At 45.7% G+C, this 26,972-nt stretch overlaps 1 protein-coding gene across 1 annotated transcript in view; it reads right to left on the bottom strand.

Annotated features, from left to right (window-relative positions):
* Positions 1-26,972, bottom strand: part of MYOCD (myocardin) — an 83,519-nt gene that overhangs the window by 25,627 nt on the left and 30,920 nt on the right. The window contains exons 2-6 of the mRNA XM_023743860.1: positions 25,880-25,945; positions 16,513-16,568; positions 15,090-15,165; positions 13,091-13,252; positions 1,811-1,986 (exon numbers count right to left, since the gene is read on the bottom strand). Of these exons, the coding sequence (XP_023599628.1) occupies positions 1,811-1,986; positions 13,091-13,252; positions 15,090-15,165; positions 16,513-16,568; positions 25,880-25,945 (536 nt within the window). The remainder of the gene's footprint in view (positions 1-1,810; positions 1,987-13,090; positions 13,253-15,089; positions 15,166-16,512; positions 16,569-25,879; positions 25,946-26,972) is intronic.

Below are 26,972 nucleotides of genomic sequence, written 5' to 3'. Positions count from 1 at the left end.
GAGCCAGAAAGTTAGATCCTGAAATCCAAATTGTAGCATTACTAGGATGTAAGGGTCAAACTGTGACATAGGAAGTTGTTAAAGTAGAGCCCTGTCCCCTGTACACGGCCCCCCCCCCCCGGCGCCTCGCCCACATAAACACACACATAGCTCTGCTGTGTGTTTTTTCAATCCTCACCTAAGGATATGTTTTTATTGATTTTAGAAAGAAAGGAAGGGAAAGAGAGATAGAGAGAAACATCTATGTAAGAGAAACATCAATCAGTTGCCTCCTGTACCCAACCTAGGTGTCTTGACTGGGAATCAAACCCACAACCTTTTGGTGTACAGAACAATACTCCAACTAACTGGGCCACCCAGTCAGGGCTAGCTCTGCTGTTTTAACCCTAGCTTTATGTCCAAGTACACGTAAGACTACTTTCTCCAGGAGAAGAATATATGTATATTGCCAACCAATTGAGGATATTCTGAGGAGAGAAAAGGGTCATTATTAAGAATTATTTCACAAGACAGGTATAGAACCAGCTAGTCTTGGCAAACTGGGATATCTGGTCACCCTGAGTGCGGGTTCCTCCTGCCTGTGACGAGGTCCACCGGTGGGACTTGATAATGGGGTTGAAAAAGGGAGAGAGAGGAGTGGGTGTAGCAACTGTGGGAAAGGTAGGACATGAATGAGACTACAGGGTGTTAGCAGATGGAGGAAAAGTGTGCATGCATGTATGTATATGTGTGTATATTTATCTCTGTGTGTATGTGTGCATATGTGTATGTGTTCTGGGTATAGCTGTATGTGTCTCTGTGTATACTTTGTGTACACATAGGTATATGTGTGTATATGCTTGTGCATGTATCTGTGTGGATGTGTTCTGTGAATGTATATTTAATGTACATGTGTGTATGTGTCTGTGGTTGTCTGTATGCATATGTGCACTTGGTATGTGTGTTTGTGTGGATACGTATGTGTGTTTATGTGTATTTGTGTGCATGTGTACATGTAGGGCTGCTGGGCAAGCTGAGGAAAATCGCACTAGGCCTGATGGCTTTTAGGGGTGGCAGCTGAGGGGCGGAGCTGAAGGGCTGGTGGGTTGCAGTGTCCTGGAGACCACACACTGCTCAGCCTCAGAGCCTCAGCTCCTCCCCTGTGGGATCAGCATCAGTGCTCCTGCCTGGGGGGCAGTGCTCCCTAACAGGCTACGCTCAGGAAGTGGCTGGAGCGGCCCTGGCACAGTGAGTGCTTAATGGAATGCAGTGGCTGCTGTTAATAATCATCATTGTTCTTTTTAAATGTGCTTTGAGCAATATTCGCAATATACATTCTCCACATGTTAAGAGTTTGTGGATTTGTCCAGAGGCGAGTGCTGTGCTTGGTTTGGGGCTGGAAGTGGCCTTGCAGCAGTTCTGCAGGTAGAACCTGCTCAGGTAGAACCAACATGCCGCTCTGTTTTGTAACCGCAGCGCCCCCTCATGGCTGCTCAGTGCATGGAAGGGTGACTTTGAAAGCAGTCCTGCTCTGGCACATTCTATCCGGGCGACTGTGGTGGGTCATCTAATGGCAGAGAACCTCATTTTTACTTTGTAAAAATAGGGATAAAAGGTATCTACTTGGCAGAGTAGATGCTTAAAAAGTACATCCCAGGGTACAGACCTCAGGTTCTCCTCCAGGTGTTCTGGAGGTTTCGCCACCACACAGAGCCCTGGACCCGGGAGTGACACGCCATGCAGACGTGTCTCTGGACCTCGGAGGGGACCCAGCCTGGCAGTGTTATTTCCGGACTATGAAGAGACGACAGGCTAAGAAGCGGTTTGTTACCTGGATTGTCCCCGGAGGACATGCCAAAGGGGTCTCCGTAGCTTTGGTGTCTGGGGGGGACCTCGCTGGGCCCTGGGGGTCTTCGCTTCGAGTGTGATCCGGAGAAAGCCCGTCGCTGCTGCTGTCCTCGTCGAAGGCAAAGGCATCTGCTGACTTGGAGAAGTTCACCTGGTTCCCTGGGGCAGGGAAACCCAACACTGGTCAGAGGCGTGGGCACCTCACAGGGCTTGCTGCACCTGCTCAGTGCGTCACCCCATTAGGACTAGCGTCACCCCTTCAGGACTGTGTGCAGTTCAAGGTAACGGTGAAGGTACTTTCTACATGGTTTCATTTCCATCTATTGACTCAGATGGGAACTTGTGTTTATAAAAGCAGTATGTTTGTCAGGGAAGAATGACTTGCACTATTGGTTAAACCTTATTTTCAGGTTTGTCCACTTCTGAACATTTTCTGTGGGAACCCATATCTTTTGAAATCGAATTGGGGGGGGGATGCTTAAGGAAAGAAAAGGCCCACCTCCCACCCCGCCGGATGCAGCAGGAGGCCACTGGAGCGAGCAGGGAGAATGCCACCTTCCTGTCTCACAATCAGAGACATGACCGAGACGACAGCGTGCCATCTGCATCCTCTTCAAATGTAACCCACAGCACAGCACAGATGCTTAGCAAACTTCCTAACAGGACGAGCTAGGACAGCTACTGAGTTTAAAGTCCGAATGTCAGAATTAGCTGATGTCCCGGGGTGTCCCACCCCACTAGTGCGTATCCGTTTACAGAAGCATAAATGTGTCTCAGAAATGTCGGGGTGATCCTTCCTTGTTTATTATTTGGATTTTCGTTTGACTCCTCATATCTCTGGGTCTATTTTTGGAAATCTCACGGGCTCACACAGGCAGAGCTGCCTCCTCCGCTGCCCACACGTCTCTGCGGGGCACAGGTACATTAGCCTGGGAAGAGGGTCTATCAGACCAGACGGCACTATAGTGACACCCTTACATGTCCCGTATGTCCCCTAATTGCTCAGTTTCATCTGGTTTACTACCCAGCTGCACAGTGCGAAATGGGCCGGGGCCACGTCGCTCATCTGACCCGAGTCCGGGCCAGCTCTTCCAAAGGAATTCGGGTTTATCTGGAAGTTGCCAGCCCGGCCTTCTGCAATCGCGCTGCCGAGAACTTTTGACTCCTGCTCCGCGCAGATAAGGGAGAGGAGCTCTCACCCACAGACGGGAAAGGCAGCGAGGGGCTGGAAGTAATGGAACAAATGTGGCTTGGGGCTTGTCATCGCCACCACGGCTGGCATCTGTCACGGCCCCTCACTCAGACATCCCAGGGTCAAGTCAGGAAAGAGGCCAGACTAGGACAGGGCAGGTGGGAGCCCAGCCCGCCCGGCATGGCGTGGGGTCCATATGCTGCCCCAGGGAGTCGAGGAGCCTTCAGGAGAATCGTTACTGTTTTCCTACGGTTATAAAAGGAAGTTCTACTTATCATTGACATTCACACCGCAGGAAATGGCCACACTAATCCTACGTCCTATGAAGAACTCATCTCTGCTTCTAGATTTAATCCCATACGTACAGCAGGATGTATATGCACAAATTTAAAATGCGTGTCACCCAGACAGGCCTGGGCAAACCATCTGCTCTGAAACTTGCTTTTCTCACCCCACACGTGTCCTGGAGACCCTTGCCTGTGAGCACAGACGTCTTCCTCCATTAGAAATCAGTTTTTGTATCAGCTGCACAGCATCCCATTGTATTAATGGGAACCTTGATTTTTCAACTTTTATTTTCAAAAGTGCACTTTTATAACTATAAAACATTTGAAATAATAGACAAGTACAGAGAATAATATAAAACATCTGTAGGTATCACCTGAAATAAATACATGCTATCATTTTCTCATATTTGCACCGAACAGGGGTATTGCATTGGGTGTTTGATAAACGTCACCTTTTTCTTTGCGCTCAGGGGCCCACTGCCCCCTTTAGAACTCTGATCTCAAACACCTCCCTCTCTCTTTTAAGAGCTCAGAAGTAGCTCCGAGCCTTCCCGTCTTGGCCTCTCCCAGCGAACCCTGCACTCTGCACATGAAGCTGTATTTGTCACTGTCATGTGATGTGAGAAAATGTGTCTACTCCTTTCTCAGGGGCCCATTAGCCTGAGCTCTTTCCAGGAAGGTCCTGCCACTTGCCTCCGGGAATCAGCTTCTAGACATTTCTTCACTTTAGAAACCATGTTTTCTTGGAAATTGCAAATGCTACTTATATTTGTGGAATTAGAGACTTTGAGGGAATTAGCCAAATTGCAAAGTTGTCCAAGTAGTGTCCCCTGTGGGTAGAGATGTTTTGAGAAAGGGGGTGGGGATAGAGAATGGTTTCTCTTCTTAGCCTCCGTCAACCTTACTTTTCAAGTGGAGTGATAGCACGTGATAAGAAGAATAGTTTGTATCAATCATTCACTTGATAGTGCAGCAATAACAAAAACCATCAGCTTTCATTAGGTCATGTGACAGGCCAGTAAGTCAGAGTAGAGGGCACATTTTCTCATCTCTGTTTTGAGGACCTTGCTAGGGCCAGTCTGTCCCAGTGTTTAGAGACCCGCAGACTGGGGCCCAGCCAGCGTCTCTCCTCTCTCTGCACACCTGGCCTGAGGACATCTCCATATTCCACAACATGTTGTACTTGAGTTTTTGCGATTTGAGGGGCCAATGTGACTTCTTGATTGTGAGAATGAAAAGGCGCCAGGTTCTGGGGAGGGTGCTCATGCTGGTTTCATTGGGCCTGGTCTCATGGAGGGGGCCCTGAGTTGCTACCAGTCAACCAGCATGCCCTTTGCATTCTAATATGTACCATTTGGTGACCTCACATTGAGGCACTAGAATGACATGGAAAAGTCTAGAAGTCAAGCATTTGGAATAAAGGAGTCAGTCACCTGTCTCATTTCCCCCAATTCTCCAGTTACTCTCTTCATTTCCAGGCTTCCCACTTTAGGAGAAATTGGGGGAAAGAGAAGCATTCCCAGACACAGTACGGTGGGGAGAAGGCGAGGCATGCGAAGGAGGTTATTCTTGTGTTGCCACGGGACACAGTGGAAATGTCAGGGACGAGACTGGGGAATGCTGGTGGGCAGAGGAAGGAGGGAGCGGTCCAAGACTCCTGGAGGAGGCAGGATTCAGCCGAGCCCGAATGACTGTCAGCTGTGGACAGGCCACGGAAAGGGGGCGGCGGCAATAAAGGGGAGCAAGGAAGGGAAGTGACGGGCGGAGATTCGCGGAGTCCAGTGGGAAGGGGAGGAAGACACTCTCCCAGCCGGGGGAGAGGCTTATTTGGGGACCAGTCCTGGAGAGGCACGGCTTCTACGCGTCTGCTTTACCAAGTGACAGCGATCACTAAAGAGGTTCCTCTGCTTGCACCAGTGAATTCACCGTTAGCACACGCAACCATATGCAGGTACACCTGGATGCAAAACCAGGGTGAAGGCCAAGGCCGCAAATATGGCTCCTGTCTGGTATCTAAAAAGCACGATGTGCCGGCTCGGAATATGCTGACAGACACATGAGGACCACTCGGGCTGTCAGGTCAGGAGACCAGCCATGGCCCCTGCCCATCACCACCCCCAGCTACAGGTGCATGAAGTGGTGATGCCAGGGCAGACCACAAGAGAAAGGGCACAGAGCCCTCACACTACACCCTCAGCTCAGACTCTGCGGATGGAGAAAACCTCGACAGCGGAGGGGCCGAGAGCACAGGACTGGCTGCCCCCCCCACCCCAGACGATGCATGAGGGGCTCGGCATGGTCCATAGGAAGTGGGGCTCTGTAGTCAAACAGACTTAGTTTGTTTCTCGGTTCTACCACTTCAGTGGCAAAGTGACGGTTGGCGGTTATTTGGCCCGGCGGAGCCTCCGTATCCCCATCTATAAAATGGGAATAATAACAATCGTTACCTTTCAGGGTTTTGAGGATGAAAATGACACAGCATGTGTGAAGCACATTGTGCGTTATTTGCATCGTCCCTGCAAGTGCTCAGTAGTTTCTAGCTGCTGTTATTGTTGGTGTGGTTTCTGTGAGGCATCTCTCTTGTCTCAAGTTTACTATCATCGAAACAAGAGAGACCACCCAGGAGGCGGTGTCCCTGTGGTCAGCTTGGCAAGGGTCAGCGTAGCTCCAGGGAGAACTGGCATGTCTGAGTGGATGGTCAGGCTGGGAAGGCAGAGCCAGGCCTTCCCCGGAGCAGGGTGTCGCAGGAAGGGGTGTCACATCACCCCTCTCCTTCCTGGTCAGGCCAGACTCCTGTGGAATGGGACAGAGGTCGGCTTATCTGGCCGCCTCAGGAACAACCAAGTCTATCAGCTTTGTGCCGTGGCCCTGGGCCTCTGCACCAGCCTCCCCCTGCCCAGCTCCCGAGTGCTGTGCACTGCTATTTGTCCCTGGACACACTTGGGACCCGCGATGACAAGGACCTGCTTTGGGAAGCCCTGATATCATCCCCCAGCTATGCCCTCGGGCTGGCTATGGGCGCTGGCCCCTGGTGACTCTTTGCTCTCCCTCCCCCTCTTGGAAGTGATTAGATGAATGAGTCAGTTGTACTTTTCTCCGCATAAACATTTAAAATTCCAAGATTAGAGTGAGATAATGGGAGTCCTAGTTACCTTTCTGCTGGGCCCACGCAGTGGAATGTGAAAATGGGCCCAGCTTCTTATCTACTCGCAAGCTGAGCGGGCACGGCCGGAGCTATTTTAATTCCCGACAGGCCATCTCCTAACCTCCTCCTGGAAGGGGCTCAAGCCAAATCCATTTCCCCAGGGAGCAGGCTGTGACGCGGAGGTAGATAGGGTTTCAATGTGGCTCTTGCCTGAGCTATTTCAATACTGGAGATACCGCGGCTGCAGAAGACGGAGCACAGTACATTGCCCAGCAAAGACAGACCACCTCTCGCTCTGGAAGGGGATCGGGTGCCTTTACTATGGAAATAGAGTCAGTGGATGTTTGAAGGAATAAGGCTTCCTTCCCTCAGTTCCTGGCTACAAATTTGCCGTGAGGTCTCCAGACATATACTGATCCCAGGGCTACATGGATTGGGACAGTTAACTTGCTTTCAAGCACTTGACTGAGCTCTCAGGACTAATTCTCTAGAGACCGAGATCACCGGGAGAATAGAGATCATATAGAGACAGTTAGCACTGTCTCTCCTTCCCCTGCTCAGGACCCCACCCTTCCACACCTCTCTCTTCTAGAAACCTCCCCCCAGCTGCAGGGCATCCCCTGCCCACTTTCAAGGAGGCCGTGGTCACTTCAGTGGGCGGCAAAGGCCAACACCAGGACAGCCGTCTTCTCTCAGTGCCAGGTAACTGTCCTTTTTGCCACTCCCACCCCTACCCCCCCGCCATAGCTACTGGTCCCTGATTCTCCGTTCCCACCCTTTTCCCAGAATCTTCCTCAAAAGAGTCTTTTTCATGTGTGTCTCAGTGTGTTTCTTTCTTTTTTAAAAAAATATGTTTTTTAATTGATTTCAGAGAGAGGAAGGGAGAGGGAGAGAGGGATAGAAACATCAATGATGAGAGAGACAGACTCTGTGGATGACCAGGAATCGAACTGTGACCTCCTGGTTCATAGGTCAATGCTTAACCAGTGTGCCACACCGGCTGGGCTCAGTGTGTTTCTCACCGCCTCCCCCCCCCCAAAATAATTTGCCCTTTAAAAATTATTTCTCATTATGGAATGATAGAGTTTGTCCATGAGAAAGATATCCTAAAGCAAACCTTTCCTTTTTATGCCAAAGCAAATGACTGTCTGTCTTATTGTCTATTTGCCTTACAAGTAAATGATAAGAGAGTGTCAAGACTTCCAGAGTCTCGGATAACTGGATACTTAGTAAATATGATTTTTCATTTTGTTTTACTATGAAGCCTGAGCCTTGGGGACACAGGTGAGTGAAGACTAGCGTAGGGTCCTTTAGAAATGTACGTGACAGTGTGAATGGGTGACTTCTGGACCAGCCCTTGTGGACCAGAAGTGTTGCTTCCTGAGTTAAAGGGATATGGTGATAAAAAACAAACAAACAAACTCATCAACCTTGGATAATGAGGCTGTATATTCTGAACCATGGGTTTGCTTTTTAAAGAAGAAGCTGAAAAGCTGATCAGGCATTCAGGCGGGAAGCCTGGCTTGGTCCAAGGACAAGGTGAGAGCCCTTGGGGAGGAGGCGTTTGTCTATTGGAGCAGAGCACCAGGACCCTTCTGTCCTTGGGACAGCTGGGAAAGCCAGCTGGGCTTCTGTTTCACTCAAGCAGAAACCAGGCCTCTGGACAATCAACAGCTTTCTTGGTAGCTAAGGCATGCTCCTGTCACGTGAGGAAAATACTCAGATGACTAGAGAGAGAATGAACAAGCTTGGAGTAAGCCCCCCGGGCAACTCAAGTCTGAGGGATCCCTGAGTAACAATGACCATGCATAAGTGGACAAGGCCACTCTAAAATCCAGCATATAATTTCTGTTCTCGGAAACCATCACCCCTACGTAACATCATATTTGTGGTATTCAGTATTCTGGCCAGAGAGAGGGTGGCTGTTAGTGGTTTTCTCTGAAAGAAAAGCAGGGAGTCAGGTGTATGCTCTGAGATGTGGCCCCTCCTCCTGTGGAAGTCAAATCAGCAAGCTCCCTATTCCTCCTCCTCATGTCATTCTCCTCAGGCAAGCCTGCCTTTCCTCCCGCTGGGACCTGTGAAATTCTACCTGACTCAGAAGATACACTTGCAAGCCGGAAGTGGGGTTGCTAGCTGGCTCCATAAAGCAGAGGAAAGTGTTGGGGAAGACTCGCTGCCGTCATTCAGCTGACTGCAAGAGGGGTTGAAAACGGGGAGTGAGAAGACAGATCCCAGAGCGAGAACTGGTTCTCTGTTGGGAAAGGTTCTAGATGATTTTATCTTAGGGTTGGAGAATAGTTGGCCTTTAATAAAACCTGGAGGGAGTGAGACAGTGACCGAGCATTTCGCTCAGAGCTTGGCAGAAACACAGAAACACAGCTGCAGAGAGAGCTGGAAAATGTAAACACATCCGGAAAGGCACGTGGAGGGGGGAAGTGGGGACACAGACGCCAGGAGAACGATACACAGCAAACCTCAACCCCGAGTCACCGCTTTATCAGGGGAGATGATCTGATCGTGAGAAGTGACAGAAAGGTAGGTGGGCTGGACCATCATCACCATGAGAAGTGCTATTCAAAGTGTTGTCTCTACAGCTGGTCTTGGAGCAACTCCCTCTCTTTATGACATTTCATCTGATGACATCACCTTGCTCACACGTGAATTGAAAGGTACCACTAATGAGGCTGATGCCTGGTTGATAACAGGTGCTCAGTCCCCATCGCTTTCCTTGGATTAGGTCACACTAAATCCTCCACCTCTTTCTGTAGCCATTCCTCTCTTTACTCTTCAGAGAATCACTGCCTCTATCCCAAATATTGCACGAGGACCTCACCTTAGACCTCTTCTTGTTTTATACATCCTCCATCCCCCCAACCACCCTCTACTGGGCACTCTTAATTCTTTGTATCCTGCACTACTTCTATTTTTTTGCAGCATTTATCATCTTTTATTGTGTTATATAACTATTTCTTGTTTTTGTTTATTGTCTATGTTCCCCACACTAGACTATAAGCTGTTAGAGCAGAAATCTGTATGTTTTGTTTACTGAGATATCCCAAGCACTTAGGATTGTGTCTGACACAAAGAAGATGCTCCATAAATATTAAGAAATAAGTGAATAAAAAGGCAATCTTATCTAGTCCATCTGTTTAAATTACCATATACACTAAAGTCTCCCAAGTCCATAGCTTTAGACCAGTGGTTGGCAAACTGCGGCCCCTTGAGTGTGGCTCTTCCACAAAATGCCACATGCGGGCACGCACGTACAGTGCAATTGAATCTTCGTGGCCACACTCAAGGGGCCAAAGAGCCGCATGTGGCTCGCGAGCCGCAGTTTGCCGACCACTACTCTAGACCAATACTTCCTTCTGAATCCTAGTTTGAGAGCTCCCACTGCTTACGTAATCCCTGCCTATTGAGTTCTCCCGAGCCTTTCAAACCCAAGAATTCTTCATCCCTCCTCAAATCTGCTCTTCCACTCATGGTCCCCATCTTGATAAATGGCTGCCAGTTACCCAATTGCCTAAAAGAGAAGCCTAGGGTGTCATCTTTGAATCTTTCCTTTGTCCAAATTGGTATCTTCTACCGACCATCTAATCATACAAAATCAATAACCTCTCAGACCCTCTTTTCCACTCCTGCAGCCATGACTCTTGTTCAGGCCCTCAACTCCCATCCAACAAACCAAACAGCCTCCTAATGGAGCTCTTTAACTCCATTTCACTTCTGCTGAGGCCCCTTCACAGCAAAACTACTATCACAGATAGAGGCGGATGACTAGAGACATTCCCATTTATGATAGAAACAAACTAAAATGTTATCAACAACATAATAAAAAGCATAACATATATGCAACAGTGTAATACTGCTATTGAAACACCGGCAATGCAGAAGTAATAATAATTTTCTACTATGTACTATATTAATAATGATTAAATTATATAATAAAATATTTTTGTACAATATAGAGTAATATAAATTATATGTGCTTTATATGATCATACATATAATTTTACATATGATATGCATCTATATATGATGTAACTATTTTATATACAATAAAATACACTTAATTATAGAATATTATACTTTATAACATAAAATTTACACAAAATTCATAATTTATAAATTTAAATATATAATATATAATTTCTAAATAAAAATATATATATGTAATTTATGTTATAAATATTCTGTACATAATTTTAAAAATTATATTAATTATATAATATATTAATAAAAACAGAATGTTGCTTTTCAAGTAGCAACCAGTGCATCAAGGCAGAAAAAAATGTGATTGTCTACTAGACAATCTAAAGTAAACTGAGAAACTATTCAAACTATTAAGAAAATCTTCAAAGTTATAAAATAAATATGCAAAATCAATAGGTTTCTCATATGTCAGAAATAATTGACTTTACTTAAAGAAAAATATTTAGGAAGATAAAAGAAGACTTGAGTAGGTAGAGAGAGACTGTATTTTTGCTTCAGAATTAATATATTTTAAACATATGAATTCACCATAAATTAATCTATTAATTGACTGTAGTCCCAAATAAAATTCTAACAAGACTGAAGTTGGCATGTGATAAACTGATTGTAAATTGCACCCAGCATATACTTGTAAGAGTAGCCAAGAAAACTGAGAAAGATCAGACCAATGTAAAGAAACTTGTGAAGGCAGATACTAAAGCAAATTGTAAAATATATCAATAAAACTGTGTAAAACTAAAGTTAGATCTTTCTCTTAAACCATGCACTTAAAATAATTTCATATGCATTAAGGATTGAAATATAAAAATAAAGTATATAAATGTTAGAAGACAATAACTATATTCTTGAGCTAAAATGTTTTCAATAAATACATTCAGAAACCATAAAGGAAAAGATTAATAAATCTAACTATATAGAAATTGAAAATTGCTATAGGTAAAATACACACACACATACACACACACACACACACACACACACACCCCAAGGATACACTGGTAGAGGATGTGCAATATCTATGACAGATGGAAGATTAGCATTTCCCGCTACTATATAAATAGCTTTTACATAGCAGTAAGGGAAGAAAATGCCTGGTAGAAAAAAAGAGGAGTAACCATGAATTGACAATGACACAAAATCACGTAGAAAAATATAATCTCACCATAAACCAAAGAATGCAAGTTAAAATGAGATCTTTTGCCTGTCATATAAAAATCAATAATAAGTTTGCATGCATGGAATAGAATGTTCAAAGAAATGATCAGAGATGCCTGTTGGAGAACATTTCCTAGACCTTATCAGAGTAAAGATGGAGAGAGTGTGTGGTTGAGTGGGCTAGTCCAAATTCAAAGGCATAGGATAATTAGCATGAAGGGAGCGAATATAGATGATGGTAAATCACAATGGTATGTTTAGGGGCACTGACAGGTTTGCATATTGTCTCTCCCAGAGTTGATATTTTCATATTAACAGGTTTCAAATACAAAATTCATGTGGCCTTTGAATGGCTGGGTGAGAGCAAGATTTTAGAATGTGAATAACACACTTAATGATCCTATATAATAAAAGCCCAGCGACCGAATGGCGGAATGACCAGAACGCCTGGTCAACCAGTCGCTATGACACACACTGACACCTGGGGGCAGATGCTCAATGCAGGAGCTTTCCCCGGTGGTCAATGCACTACCACAGTGGGAGCGCCGCTCAGCTGACTGGGATGAGCGTCCTCCCACAGTGGACTGATCCCGCAGGCCATGCCTCCCACCAGTGCATGAATCCTGCACACTGGGCCTCTAGTAAGTTTAATAATAGGCTTTGTGTCTGATAAAATGTCTTATTCATACTTTTGACAAAGTGTGGAAACATTTAAATGTGTATTGCTTATTAAACATTTAATCCTTAGAGCTCTTTGTGGACATAATTGGAAGAAAGTAAATTTCTCTAACTTTTCATGGTAAATGCTCCTTTCTTCCTTCTAGTTTTCCCAAGTTTCACCCCAACACCTCTATGAATGGGTTCAGTATCCTCAGGCTATTTGGGTCCATTTGCTCTAAATGCTTCAGAAAAATCTACAAAATGATTTTATACAGTTTATGATAGAATTAATATTTGTGTCTCCTCCTTAAGTATTTGCACTTCAATTTTTTTTGGCACATGTGAGGGTTATTAAAGAGTTTTCACATGCTTATATGACCTGAACTTTGCTCCAAGGGCCTAGGAGTGGGGCAGGAATTGTGGTCTTCACCTGAGAGAGGTGAGGTAACTTAGGGAAACCCCAACACACAGCAGGCGAACTGGGTTTAGAATCCAGGCCTTCTCATTGGGGTCCAGTGCCCTTCCCACTCTACTGGTCCACTTTCCTCTACAAGAGGAGGCCAAAGATGGCTATGATGGAACCTTGTAGAGAAGATGTTTTGAGGATTACATCATGTCAGGTTCTCCACCTGCTCACCTAGAACAACATTCATCTATGTCTACCTGACCTTGGAGGGTGAGTGGATGGGAATTTGTTCCCCACTCTCAGCACCTCCAGTTATGGGGAACATTCTGAACAGCATCCCATGGCCCTCACCCCCGGGCCCAGCATGTCAGTGCCACAGCTCCCCCCGATCCTAGGGCACAGGGAAAGCATGCCCATTCTACTACCTTTGATGGCCTCTTTCACAGTAGAATCCACAGGGAGTATGTTCTTCTCCACCAGCTCCAGCGGCCCCGGCCGGAGAGCAATTTTTTCGTTGAGATCATCTGCAAGTCGGGCTCTTTTCAGCTTCATCTGAGCAGCGGGAAGGGACCTCTCTGCTGTGGAGGCTAAGCGGGGGGAGGGAAGGAAAAGGATCAGCTCTCCAATGCCATGTTATTTTCGATTTATTGCATTTGTAACCAAACATTGTGTCATCTGGTGCTCTACCATCCCAATAATTTTTTAATGCAGTCATCGTTATTTCACATGGATTAGCAACAAAAACTAGCCACTTCCAAAGAAAGACAAATAGTGAGTCAGGCAAACAAAAGTTAGAGAAACTTGCTTTGTAAGGATTTTTTTTTTTTTAAAAAAATGTGCAGTTTGGTGATTCTGTAAGCAAGTAGTTCAATGGGTCTACATTGCTTGCTGACCCTAAGCTACAACCTTTGGATGCACATCCTGTGTGTATGCTGGTACAGGCTGAGCCTGCAGAAAATGTTACCTATTCTTTTTTTTTTTAAAAAAAGCATATTTATTGATTTCAGAGAGGAAGGGATAGGGCGAGAGAGATAGAAACATCAATGATGAGAGAGAATCATTGATTGGCTGCCTCCTGCATGCCCCAGACTGGGGATCAAGCCCGAAACTCAGGCATGTGCTCTGACTGGGAATTGAACTGTGACCTCCTGGTTTATAGGTTAACGCTCAACCACTGAACCATGCCAGCCAGGCCATGACCTATTCTTATAATTATATATTTTTAAGGCTTTTATACTTATCAGTGTGATGTTAATCTAAATGTCCAGGTCAGTTGTAAAAGAAAAAAGATTCATTTAAAACAGTTATCTAATTAAACAGAGAGATCTTGACAATGGAATTTATCCAACAAGCAGTTTATGATTATTTGGAGGGTGAGAAAGGTCACTAACAGAGCCCTAAGCTACCCCGTGTTCCCTTGTCAGTTAGGCCCTGACTTACTTCTGTGGACAAACTTGGAGGAGAATCTAGCCTCCTCCAAGTGTTGCTATAATGCTGAACTGTAAGCTAAGATTCCTTAAGACTTTACAACTTTGTGGTGGCTGCGAGGTATTTAATCATATGGCTGATGCGTAATTTATTCAGCCCCTCCTTCATTGTTATACAGTTCACCGTTTGCCATGTCTCACTATCTGAAGTAATTCCACAGTGAACACCATTGTACATCAATCTCTGCGTGTCCGATTATTTTTTCTGGATAAAATACAGGCATACACGTTTTATTGTGCTTTGCTTATTGCACTTCACAGATGTTGCATTTTTACAAATTGAAGGAAAGACCTTCCACCACCAAAAAGCTTACAACTCACTTACTTTATTGTGGTACTTACTTGACTGTGGTGGTCTGGAACCCCACCTGAAATATTGCTGAGGTATACCTGCACTAGAAACTTCCTACTGGGCTAAAGGGTAGACATTGTAAAGGAATTTGATGTACGTATGTTAACATTTCCTATGTACTCAGAAGTGGCACAGCTAAGATTAGAACACAAGTGTGAGACCTTCCTAGCCATTATACGGCTTCCCCATTTGATTGTTTAAATGGCCTAGAGCCGTGGTCCGCAAACTGTGGCTAGTGAACCACATGCGGCTCTTTGGCCCCTTGAGTGTGGCTCTTTCTAAGCCTTAGGAGTACCCTAATTAAGTTAATAACAATGTACCTACCTATATAGTTTAAGTTTAAAAAATTTGGCTCTCAAAAGAAATTTCAATCGTTGTACTGTTGATATTTGGCTCTGTTGTGCAGCCAAGGTTGAGAACCACTGACCTAGAGTGACTAGGTGACTTCTCAAAAGTATCAGTTTCCAATGTCAGGGGACACTTTACATGAGGTCTTAGCAACTGTGCAGAGACAAAGGGCTCTGGCAGAATGGCCCAGCCCTGAGCGGGCATCTGGTCTACCAGTATGGCTTCGTGCAGCCTTACCCTGGAGTATGTGCATAGTAGCCGAGTGGGCGCGGTCGGGCCTGCTTCTGACCTTGCGCTGCAGGGCGTCTTCTGTCTGCAGGCACAAGCAGAACACACTGTCACCACCACACAGGGCCCGGCTTCCTGGTTCTAACTGCAGAAGAAACCTGAGCTTCCTCAAAGGGGAGAGCAGTCTTTCTATGACACATGGAACATGCAAATAGCCCTGGTCTACCTTTTCACGCAGAAACACTTACAAAAGTCTCTTTAATGGATTTCAGGATGAAAGATAAAGAGGTAAAAAGCTTGAGTCCCCATCAGGGCTACACAGTGAAAGGCCAGGCAGGTACATGTTAATATGAATGAAGCTGCGCTGCTTCTATTATAGTGAACCCTGCACTCTTCCACTGCCTTGGAAACCAGCCACAACATTCATCAGGGTTAGAGTTGGCACCTAATCTGAGTCCATCACCATGACAACAGATGCCCTCCTTCTGTTAGCCACCCGGCTTCTCTCTGAGGCCCCTCCTGAGTTGGAAGGACACTTAGGAACAGACTATTTGCTGAGCCCTTGGTGACGGCTGTCTGTGGGGTGGCGCGGGCTGTGGCAGGGCCACACTGGGCCTCGGCTCTGACTTCTAGCTCTTAGTTGTTAATCCCACTACATTGGATCTCCTATCTGGCCCCTGAGAGGTGTCTGGAGACAACTTGAGTTCTGATTTTAAGTAAAAACAAAGCCTGGTTCCTCTCCAGAGAGTGGGGACCACCGCCTGTCACGGGCACCTTTGAGGGGTCACAGCTCGGCTCCTTTCTCCACCCAGACCAGCGGCCAGGCTGAGGCTCAAAGACGCCAGGAGACGCCTCCCGGCAGGTCCTCTCCTGCAGAGCGCTGGCGCTTGCTAAGTTGTACTTATATTATCCATAAGTTCAGGTGGCAGAGATGTGCTATGAAGGTGCAGAATATACACAAATTTCTCCCCCAAATGCCACAAAACCCAGAAACAGAAATAAACTCAGTGCTCTTTGCCTTAAGTAACTGCAAATAAGGTCTGTGTCCACTGCCCGACCTCACCACTGAGCTGCCTTAAAAACATCTGATTGTTGCTGAGACAGGGCTGTAATGACAGGCACAGCAGCCGTGAACCAACTCTGACTCCTATTGTAAGGTCTCTGACTTCTGCTGCAGCCTTGCAGTGACCCCCACATTAGAAAGACTGGGGGCATTTTTTAAGCTAAAAAGTAACATTTTTAAAGCTGATGTAGCTGACCCCACTCCCAGTTTTCCGTTCATAACAGGAAGATTCCATATGGCATGCGGGCAGGGCGCTGGCAAACGGGCTGAGTTTCTTGGAGAAATTCTACCTGCTCTAGGCGAGGCCGAGCATTCAGAGACCCAGCCCAGAGTCTAAGTTCAGGAAGAGGGCAGTTGGCAGGCAGTTACCTGGTCACTGTCCGAATGCTTTCTTTGCTCATGGAACACAGTTGGACCTCTCAGCGCTGAAACAGAAAGACGCAGATGTGAGCAGGGCGGCTCAGGGGCTCTGAGCAGTTCTCAGCGTTGGCTGGTGCGCTGGCCGAGCTGTGCACAGTATGGACGTGGGCGCCTTACAGGCCACAAGCAATGGAGAAGGAAAGGCCTGGAGGACACAGCTTCCCTAAAGCCACAGGACACAGAGGAAGGTGGGATTTCGGCCTAAAACAGGAGGAGCAGCACAGGCAGAGGCGACAGGAAGAAACACGGTGGCGACAGGGCATTCGGGTTCCTGGGGAAGTACAGGGGCCTATGGGAAGCTGGGACAGGAGTCATACTCCAGTTTGAGGGGCAGGGGGAGGCTGGGGTAAGTAACACCCTCTTTGACTTTGTTCTGCCCTTGAGTGCAAAAGACTGGGTGGAAGCTGTGGTCTGTGGGAAGGGGTCCCATATCGTAAGAAGGGATGGGTACCTTGGATGTGGTGTGTGGCTCGTTGGTAGGAACATGCAACTAAGAGTGTTGATTTGAGAAGCATGGAATCAGACTTTGAGGGCTGGAAGGGACCTTGGAGATAATGAAACACAACTCCAACCCTGACCAGAGTGGGGAAACTGAGGCCCACAGAAATTGGTTGACTTGCCCTGGGTCCCACTGTTCGGGCTAGAAGCCTAGGCCCTCTGACAACCTGACTTCTCTCAAGGTGTGTGTCCAAGATATTAACAAGCAGTGGCACAGGCACCGGTCAGTCGCCGCAACAGCTGCTCTTGACGACCTGATGGGACGCCAGCCTCCATCTCTCCACCTTGCCCTGGTTTTCCTATGATCTCACAGCTCCCCCTCCTGATCATTTACCCAGGCCTCTTGACTCAGCACAGAAGTAGACCATCATTTGGCAGAATTCTCCATTTTTTTTAATTAGTTTTTCTGATCTCCTGGAACAATCTCCACCAGGAGCTACAAACAGCACTTTTCATGATAAGTGATGAGGTTGGTCAGAGATTACAGAATTGCACTGAGTATCTTTGTGTGTAAGTCTGAACAAGTGGACCCACAGTTCTAATATTCCTCCCACAGGTGTCCACCATTAAGCTGCAGGCAATGAAATATTCTCCCAAATTTTGGCCAGAAAAAAAACTTGGAAGATCATACTAAATTTGAGCAATTTTCAAAAGGGTGTGCTGGACAGTAAGCCATCTCCTTCAGAGTCCTGGTGGCTGGTGGACTGTGTTACCCTCTATCGAGGACACTGCTTGGAAGGTACTAAGCACACTCTCTCTAAACCCCGCCTGTCTCGCTCCAGCATTGACAATGTTATCCAAAGGAACATGCAGAATAGTCCCAGCTGTTTGCCTTGTGCCAAGTGTACTGGACTAGCCCCTTCTCATACTTTGAGCAGATTAAGAGGCTTCCCTTCTTATAGAAAAAAAATTAAATGTGTTGCTTGAATATCACTTTTCCTATTGCTCTAACACCAGTCTCTCTTGGCTGCTTTCACTCTTCCAATGGGCTTCTTCGCAAAACCTGCCATTTCAAATGCCCCTGCCCCATCCCTCCTTTTGACCCCACTCAGTGGCTCTGAGACATCATCTGGAGAAATGTGCGGTTCGACTGCAATGCTCATGCGGTTTCTCCTATTTGGGTCTGGTCGCCATCCTTAGTAAGGAGGCTCGCCTTTTCCTGCATTTGATCACAGCTGCGATTCGTATTGATGGAGTTCTGAAAGCAACTCCCGTTTCCCTAGGCAACCAGATCCTACACATCTGCTTGGAGTCCAGTGGGCCCTGGTGGATCTCACCGTCTGAACTGATAGGTCTTCACCTGCATCCTACACGCTGGTGTTCACCGAAGTAGGTGTTATGTACTGCTATGGTTTAGTCATTTCTGACCCAGAAGAGGAATCGATCTCAGTGTGGCCTGGTTAAGTGGTTGAAAAGAACAGCACCTCCTTTTCCTTAAGAAGCACCCCTAAGGGAACACTATGACTGCATCTTGAGATATCGCTTACATGCAAACTCTATTGGTTGTAATTGGGCTTAAGACTTAGGAGGAATTTATCTGGTTCTCTTGTCCTCGAGGCTCTTCACTTCCTAAGGGAGTTTATTCATTGTTCTAAGAAACATTGCGTTTCCTGTATCTTAGCTTGTCAAGCTATAATTCATCACTTCTTGGTGTTAACAGCTCCCCCGTGAAATGATTCATACAGCCCAGCTCCGTTGCCAGGGGCACAAAAGTCTTCTGGAACCTTCTAACACAAGGTGGGAGAAGCTAAGTCCATTCAGCAAGGACTCAGGAGGAAGCCAAAGGGGTCGACACCCTGCATTTTACCACATGCTATTCTCCTCAGGGCCCAAGGCAAGCTACATGTTGCATTGGCTTGAGGTCGCACTGTGGACAGCCACCCTGCCGTGGCCCTGCCACAGACACTGGCCTATTCTGGGCTCTGAAGAATGTGGGTTTAGCCTCCTCCCCTGAGGGCCAGCAGAGGCCACAATGCACCCCCCACCCCAAGTTCAGTTTTTGGAAAACACATAGAGGACTCTGCTGCTGCCAACCCTGGGAGTGTCAAACAGCAACATTTTGTATCTAAGGGACATTGACATTTCAGATCGACAAGGAATTTTAATTTCTAAATTAAAAAAAAAACAAGTCAAATTAAAATTCTTTGTAAATTCACTCATGCACTCATCACATTCCCCCCTAGAGGAAGATAATCGTTTCTCACAAGAGAATTCACATTCTCACCTCAGAGTCGGTTACAACTAGCCTGGGTCAGCTGTGTGCATAAACCCTGCTCTCTCAGGAAAAGATCCCAGGCCTCCTGGAGCCCTGCTCTGCACTCTAACCTCATATCTTCATCGGGGGCCCGGTAAAAGCAGAAAATAGATCTTGGGGCACTTTAATCCATTGAGGAGAGGGGCCAGCACAGGGGAGGGGCCTGGTGTTGGTGGCAGCTCTGACAGCTGTGCCTGAAGCAGGACCTGCCTTCTCTCACCAGCCGCTCACTCCCCGGCTAAGGGGGAGAGAACACAGCTCCTTGGGTATTTCTGATAAAGATCAAGAGGCAGAATCAAAGAGCCAGAGACCTGGGGCAGCAACTGGAACTCCAAGTGGTTCTCAAAGTGTGGCCCCCAGGCCAGCATCCTCAGCATCACCTGGAAACTTGCCAAGAATGCCAATCCTTGGCCCCACCCGAGACCTCCGGACCCCAAACTCCAGAGGTGTGGGAGCAGGGGGCTGTGTTTTAACAAGCCCTGTGGGTGACTCCGATGCACACATTTGAGAACGGCTGCTCTGGAGTTTACAAGGCAGTGGGTCCTGATCTAGGGTCCCTGGGAGTTCAGAAGGGAGTGATGGTTTCTAGGGGTGATGGTCAATATTTCAGAAAGCTGAAGGAGAAGGGTGTGTTGCCCAGAGGAAAAGCCTGCCCAAGCAAATGGAACTATCACTTTTCACTGCTGCTGCCTAGACTCACAGCAACTTGGTTCAGTAATGGGTGTCCTCATGGAAATCATTGGTTGCTAAGTTCATGTGACAGTAATTAATCAAAGACAGACATAAGGGTTAATCATTCATGTATGTAGAGTTCTTTGGGAGGAAGATGAAATGAATTCAAACATTTGATCTATGGCAGGGATAGGTTTACTTAAAGAAGTTTTGGATGACTAAATTATGGGGAACCATCAATTTAGGCTCTCTCGGGGCTTTGCATCTATTTCTGGTGTGGCTTTGAACAAGTTTATGGTCTTCCTGTGTTCTCAGTTTCCCATTTATAAAATGGGTTTAGTAATGCTCTCTTTGCCTCACTCTTAAAGACAAATTGGATCATGAGTATTTTTATTCCAAGTAGCTGTGTGTTATCGCTATGCCATGCAGAAATGATAACACTTTGGAAATTATAGGCTCTCTTTAGGTTGGCAATATTGCCAATCCAGTACCCAAATGATAGTCTCAGGGGTCTCCCCAATGTAGCTTTGCTATACTTAAGACCTGCTTGAGCACCTGGACAAGTTGACGGAGCATAGGTGGAAATTTTGGAATTTGTCAGGAGAAGGGTACAAAGACAAATTCAAAGTATGCCAGGAACTACTGGTTTACTTATTTCTATGAATCAAGAAAACAGAAAGTTGAATGAAAAGGGGTGGGGAGCAGAAGAGATTTAGGATTGTTTACCCAAATGAGGTTGCCACGAAAATCCAGGGTGCCTTTTCCTATCTCTGAATTTGAGATGTTAGAAAGAAGGGAAGAGGCAGACAGATTGAAACCCTTGTGCCGTGTTCTGCTCAAACAGCCAACAGTGTGTGGTAGGTGCTGTGGGGATAAGCCAAGTCAAATGGATGCACTGAGAAAAGGAAGAAAGGCTTTGCCCACTCAACGTCTCAGAACTATCAGGAAGCTGCATGTGGTGCGGGCACAGGAACTGCCCAGTCATCCTTCTTGCTATGCAGGAGGAGTATCACAGAACTCAGGGATTTACCAAGGCTTTGCAGTAAGTATGTGGCTGCTGTGGCTTGGATTAGTCTGCAAAACAAATAAAGGCAGCACCATTCATAGACAGCTCATCGCATCTTTAAATTCATTTACATTGACCAGATCACGGAACCAAGCTGCCCAGACATCTCGCTCTGAGCAGCGGCGGCTTGCTCGGAGTCTCCGTGGAGAGTCACAGCCGCTCTGGGCCCCAGCCCTCCACCATCCATCTCAGTTCTCTAATCTCGTTCTCTGTGTTCCAGGACAGTCAACTAAATGTTCTCTCCACTCTCCCCGGGATTCATATAGATTAGCTCCACTTTTATAGCAGCGGGAAAGAGAAAGAAAAAGTAATTGATTTCCTTCAACCCTCCCAGATACCCACTCCCACGTAGTGACGTAATGTTGTCCAATATTGTTAATGGGGACAATTAAGTAGGGGTGATTTGGGGCCACTTCTTGATTGTAAGCACTTAGAAACACAACTTATATCTGACTCTTCTGGGCTCCACAGGGCCTTCCTCACAGCAGATAGTCAAAATATTGGACTTGCTCTTGATCCTTGATAGCACCTAATCCATATAGCTGATCACCCTTCTGCACCAAGGCTTCAGAAATGGTTGGAATAAAATTGTGTCATCTAAGATTCTACCCAGGACAGCAATGCTCAAGAAAAAAATAAATTGTAGCTAAGACAATGTGCACGAGAGATGATGCACAAGTCCATAGGCCTACAAGGGAAGGAGGTGGGCTCTGTCCTACAGCCAAGAAAAGGTAGAGAACCTTGATGTCCTCTTGCAGCCGTGGGCCCGAACGGGAGGGGCAGTGGAGCCATCCCCTGTGAGTTCTAGTTGATAGTGACAAAGTCAGCAACTTGCAATCTCCATCTTGAGATGCAGAGATAAGATTTTGGAGATAAATCCAAACAATAAATTCTTAAATATTTCTAAGTTAACTTCAAGAAGATTATTTCACTAAGATGTTATGACTATTCTGAAAGTGTGAATTCCACAACTGAATATTTAATGTAAAAGCCATCTTAGGATCTGGCTTAGGTCCATGCTCCCGGCCTGAGAACCCTTTTCCTACTGTTTAAAGTTATTCTAGGGGCTCAGTGCAGGCCTCAGAACCCTGCCCTCCTTCACTGAAACTCAAGGAACAATGCCTTTAAATCCATTCAAAGCACCTGGAAGGGAAAACCCTAACCCTATAATGCCCACAAGTAAGAAATACGTAAATGCTTAATGAAGTGATTAAGGGGGATCATACAAGAGTCTTTGTTTCTAATTGATGTGGACTCTTTGTACTCATAGGCAAACTCAAACCCTGCAAGATGCATGGCCAAGGACAAGGGAAAAATAAATTAAATCCATTTGGACTAGTCTCACTAGTCATGAAAATTACACATGGTTTGGTTCATTGGAGGCAGTAGGGGAGAAGCCTTACAATTTAACCGTCAGTTTGGCATGGAGTTGAAGTGAGACCTGCCATAGCTAAGGCAGTGCAATTTTTCACTCTGTCTTGGTCATGGGGAGGGATAGATGATGATGTAGGCCCTGGAGCCATTTCAAAAACCACCAGTTTGTCCTTGTCATGTATACAGTCTCTGCCCCCAAATTTATACACACACTGTGAATAATTATAAAGGCAGTGTTTATTAAAATACATTTCATTTTAAAATTGAGCTACCAGCTGTTAAAGTGTGTATACATTTCGGGGATATATATATATATATATATATATATATATATATATATATGCAACTGCTTTATAGTAGACACTTAAGTGTTCTAAAAGCTCAATGATTCCTTTTGAATAGTTGAAAACAAAGCCCCGTGTAGGGGTCAGAAGACACAGGTTCTGGCCTCAGTTCTGCCACAATACACAATATGAGGGGTGCATTCTTCCACTGGACAAGCCCTTGAGATGTAACCTGATGTCAAACTCAAGACTCATTCTGCCAAAGGGTAGCAGGCATTTCTGTTGAGCAGCTAAAAGCAGTAGTGCCATATAATAACAACATAGAATGATTAATTCATTTGGCCATCAGCTTTCCACTTAGGCAATTTGTGATGTTTTAAAATTGGGAGAAGATTGCAAATATTTAAACCTTTACTGATAAAGTAAAATTTTTATTAATAATTTTATTGTGCATGCACTTCAATTCTCACAATTCAAATTTGCAGAAATTAGAACCACTCTGGGACTGGGCTTTGGGACATTTGAAAAATTTCTTAGGCCTCCTCAACTTCAGTTTTATGAACGTTAAAGACAATGGGATGTGGACTAGGTCAGGGGTTTTAAACTGTTCTGAAGAGGATCAGCTCTCTGGGGAGGATGACCAGGGTGTCTAGAAGGGATGGGGGTGGCCGAGTAAATGGGGCAGAGGCCCCTACGCTGTTTCAGCCAGCACATACATACACAATTAAAAAAATTGAAGATCATAGAAACAGATAATCTCTAGGGATTATCAGCTTTTCTTCCCTCCATTCTCCCCCTTTCCTCCCACCTTTACTTTTTTGTTCTGTTTCAAAAATTCAAAGAAAATAATGAAGAAATAAACGCCCTCTTGTGAGCGTAAGGAGTTCCACCTTGAACTATACTATGTGTATTTCTCCTCACTCTCTCCTAACATCCTGAGTTTCCCTGAGGACTGTCTTGTTCCCTGATGTGCCCTGAGTGCCTGGCACAGCATCCTGCATCGACTTGTTAGAAATGTGTTTAATTTGATTAATCGTAAAGCCCCTGGGACTGTGGGTCCTCTTTCCTTCGCCCCAAGGGTGGCTCACACACCTGCCCTCAGGTGCCTGAGTAAGCACACTGCATTAGATGGCAGGTTTAATCTCCAGGTGGGCGGAAGAGGCAGGCCCTCTCCTCCCCGCCCCAAATATCTGGGCAGGTGAAGATCCCTCCTGCCTGGGGTAGCTTTCTGAGAAGACCCAAGTGCTGATGGTTTCTCCGGGCTGGGCCTGCAGTGTGTGCCTGCTGGGACGTGGGCATTGTCCATGGAGAATCCACAATCTTGGAAAGCCTGGTGGAGAGGAGGTGGCTGAGGACTAAGGAAAACGGATGATGTTGCATTAACCTTCCTCATTTTGCTGAATTAAAAAGAAAACCATTTCCTTACTCATAGGACACATTCCAGTAATTATCTTAACGATGCATTGGACTATGGGCACAACATTTCTGTCACACAGCATTTCATACATTTGTACACTATCCGATTCTGGACATCCTGGAGGACAAAATGCTCTATCCATCCCCATTGGACCCTACTACAATAATGACATTTGATCTTCCCAACTTACACCGAGGCAGTATTTAAAAATGCAATATAGGGTTTTTACTGATTCCCAGAGATTTAATCCTATTAACCTAAAAAAAACAAATAAAAGAGTTTGTTCTCATCCAAATGCGAGCTGTGAGACCCTGGCTCAGGGTTCAGCACATGGTGGATCTGTCAATCACTGTGCATAGCTGGAGCTGACTAATGGTGCGGGGTCTTTCCACTCCAGTGAGGGGGCAGATTATTTCAACAGGATTCAAATCAGTGGCTCCTCTTAGATTCAAGGGCACCTGCTATATGTAGCCTGTGGTCCGCTGAAAGGATCCTGGGGGACCTACACTTGTTTACAGTCTTAGTGAATAATTCTTTGAGATAATGTGAAACAAATGAGCTTCTATACATTAGAGGCAGGATTCCTGGAAAGTCAGGCCTAGTCAGCTGTGAGTGACGCTGGATTTCATGGCTCTAACCTAAAGACCACAGGCCTTTGGTCTCTCCTGTCTTGAGCAGGCCCACAGGCGGTCTGGCCGACGCACAGGCCACACTCAGATTTGCTCCTTTAGTTTCTCATCACAATTGTACATGTTGTTTAAGCAGCTTTTAAATGGCAGGCCGAGCTGTTTCTTTTGTGTTCAGAAAACTTCTAAAAATCTTGTTCTACTATAAGCTCACCTGCTGTTTACTGTTGGTGGGGTTTAGCCATCAACAAAGAGCTACGTTTGAAACACAAAGGAAAAGGCCTAGGAAACTCTTAGTTCTGTTTTGGCTCTGAATCACAGAAATATACTTGAATATTGCAGACCTTCAATCATAGGGCTCTGGTACTACTGACTGCCGGACACTTCATTCAGGACAAACTTCCACGCTTTTCAACTCAACTCTGAAGTACTAGTCATGCCGGGGCCTGGGTTTCTGCAAGAGTCGTTATAAATCTTAATTTTTAAATTCGTTGGGGCACGAAGTTAGAAACTATGACCTAAAGAAGCTTAAACTGTGATTTCCTTCATCCAGGGCACCCTTTCTGCCATTTCGATAGAAAACCAAAATTGGCTCTAATTGCTAAATTGGTAGAAAATTTCAACTATGCCTTCTAAGAGATATGAGAATCCTTTTTCTTTGACCTAAATTATGGCCAACAATTCAATATTATACCACTTATGCTAGACTGGTATGGCTACTCAGTAATTCAGAAAGAAAGCTCTTGACAATATTCAATTAATTGTGGATAAAAGTATCCCAAACAGACGTGAAACCGAAGAGGTGAGAAAAAAATGATGTAATTAATGCTTCTGGAAGAATAGTGATCATACCCCCTTTTAAAAGTAAGAAAAGGGTGAGGGATGCCCTTAGTGAATTGTGTTTACCCTAAAACCAAAACCACCACCATAAAATTTTAGGGAACCACCCACCTCGTGGGTGAGTAGCATTTGGGGCAAAGCATCCAAAGTCTGGATTTCTGATGATTCAGACTCTACAAAGACCCATGGGCTTAGACTACATGCCTCTGAGGTGCTTTCCAGCTCCCACATCCCGTGGTCCCCTGGTAGTAAGTACATCAGTACCCCGGGGACGCGGCTACTCACGTGGTATGAAGCCCTGGCTAGCCAGTTGCTCCTGGGCCCTTCTCTGCTGAAGTCGTAACTGCAAAACTTAGAAAAGAGGCGTTAGTGTGTGAGTTGGGTCAATAATCACTTGTATGTACATCATAGCTCTCCTGTCTTGCATAGCTCTTCTCTCTGTTTCTAGAACAGTTGTGGAAGTGTGTAAGGCACATCGGAGAGAAGGGCGAGAGCCGCTGAGAGGGCTGCAGGGCCTTCCTATAAGTTGGTAACCACCTCGGGTGAGAACACTCGTCTCCTCTCTGAAGTGAATGCTATTTTTACGGCACCATGTGCCCTCTGTCCCTACTGTACCACGTGGAAGACAAATACCATCAAATTCCTCTGGGAATTTTCCTGTAATTTCGAGAGGTGGGGCGGGCAGTAAAGAAAACATAGGCTTTGGAGTCCCACGTGGGTTAAATTCCACCTCTACCCCTGCGCAGGTAGGAACTCTGGGTAAGACCTTCCTGACTTTGTTTCCTCACTGTCAAGTGGGAACAATGCCTACCTGTGGTGTTGCTATAAAGTTTGAGGAAAAATGTATGCGGGTTGCTTGGCAGAGTTCTTGGAAGAAGAACTAACATTGATAAATGGGAGTGTTATGAGACTCGAATCCATTTGTGAATTCAGAGAAGGGCCCTTGGTGTCATGCTTTGCTTAGAGAGAATAAAACATTGTAAATTGTCCAAATGCTATTTTATAAAACTTTGTTACTATCCATAGCACAAATAGATTATATATCATATACCTACGTACATATAAGTAGTATATGTAGAATAAGTGTATTGTTTGTGATTTTCCTCTTTCCCCTCACCCTCTACCCCAAACACATTCTATCTTTCAGCATTTATCCTCTCCCCTATGGACATTCCATTTTCTCAGGGAGATTCTGAGTTTGCCATCTTAATTCCTGGGTGTAAACTGTTCAGAGTAGAAAGGATAGAAAGAGCAGACATTTGTCTACACTGTAAAAGCAGGGGATTCCTCAGTGGATCAAAACTGTAAGGGATATGGGTTTAGACAACTACATCCCGAGACATACACAGGTGAGTAATTGAAAGCTGTGCCAAGAAAC

The sequence above is a fragment of the Myotis lucifugus genome, unplaced genomic scaffold (genome assembly GCF_000147115.1).
Source record: "Myotis lucifugus unplaced genomic scaffold, Myoluc2.0 scaffold_416, whole genome shotgun sequence".
NCBI classification, from domain to species: Eukaryota; Metazoa; Chordata; class Mammalia; order Chiroptera; family Vespertilionidae; genus Myotis; species Myotis lucifugus.
The sequence above is the reverse complement of the archived record's forward strand: the minus strand, read 5'-3'. Positions and strand labels throughout refer to the sequence as shown.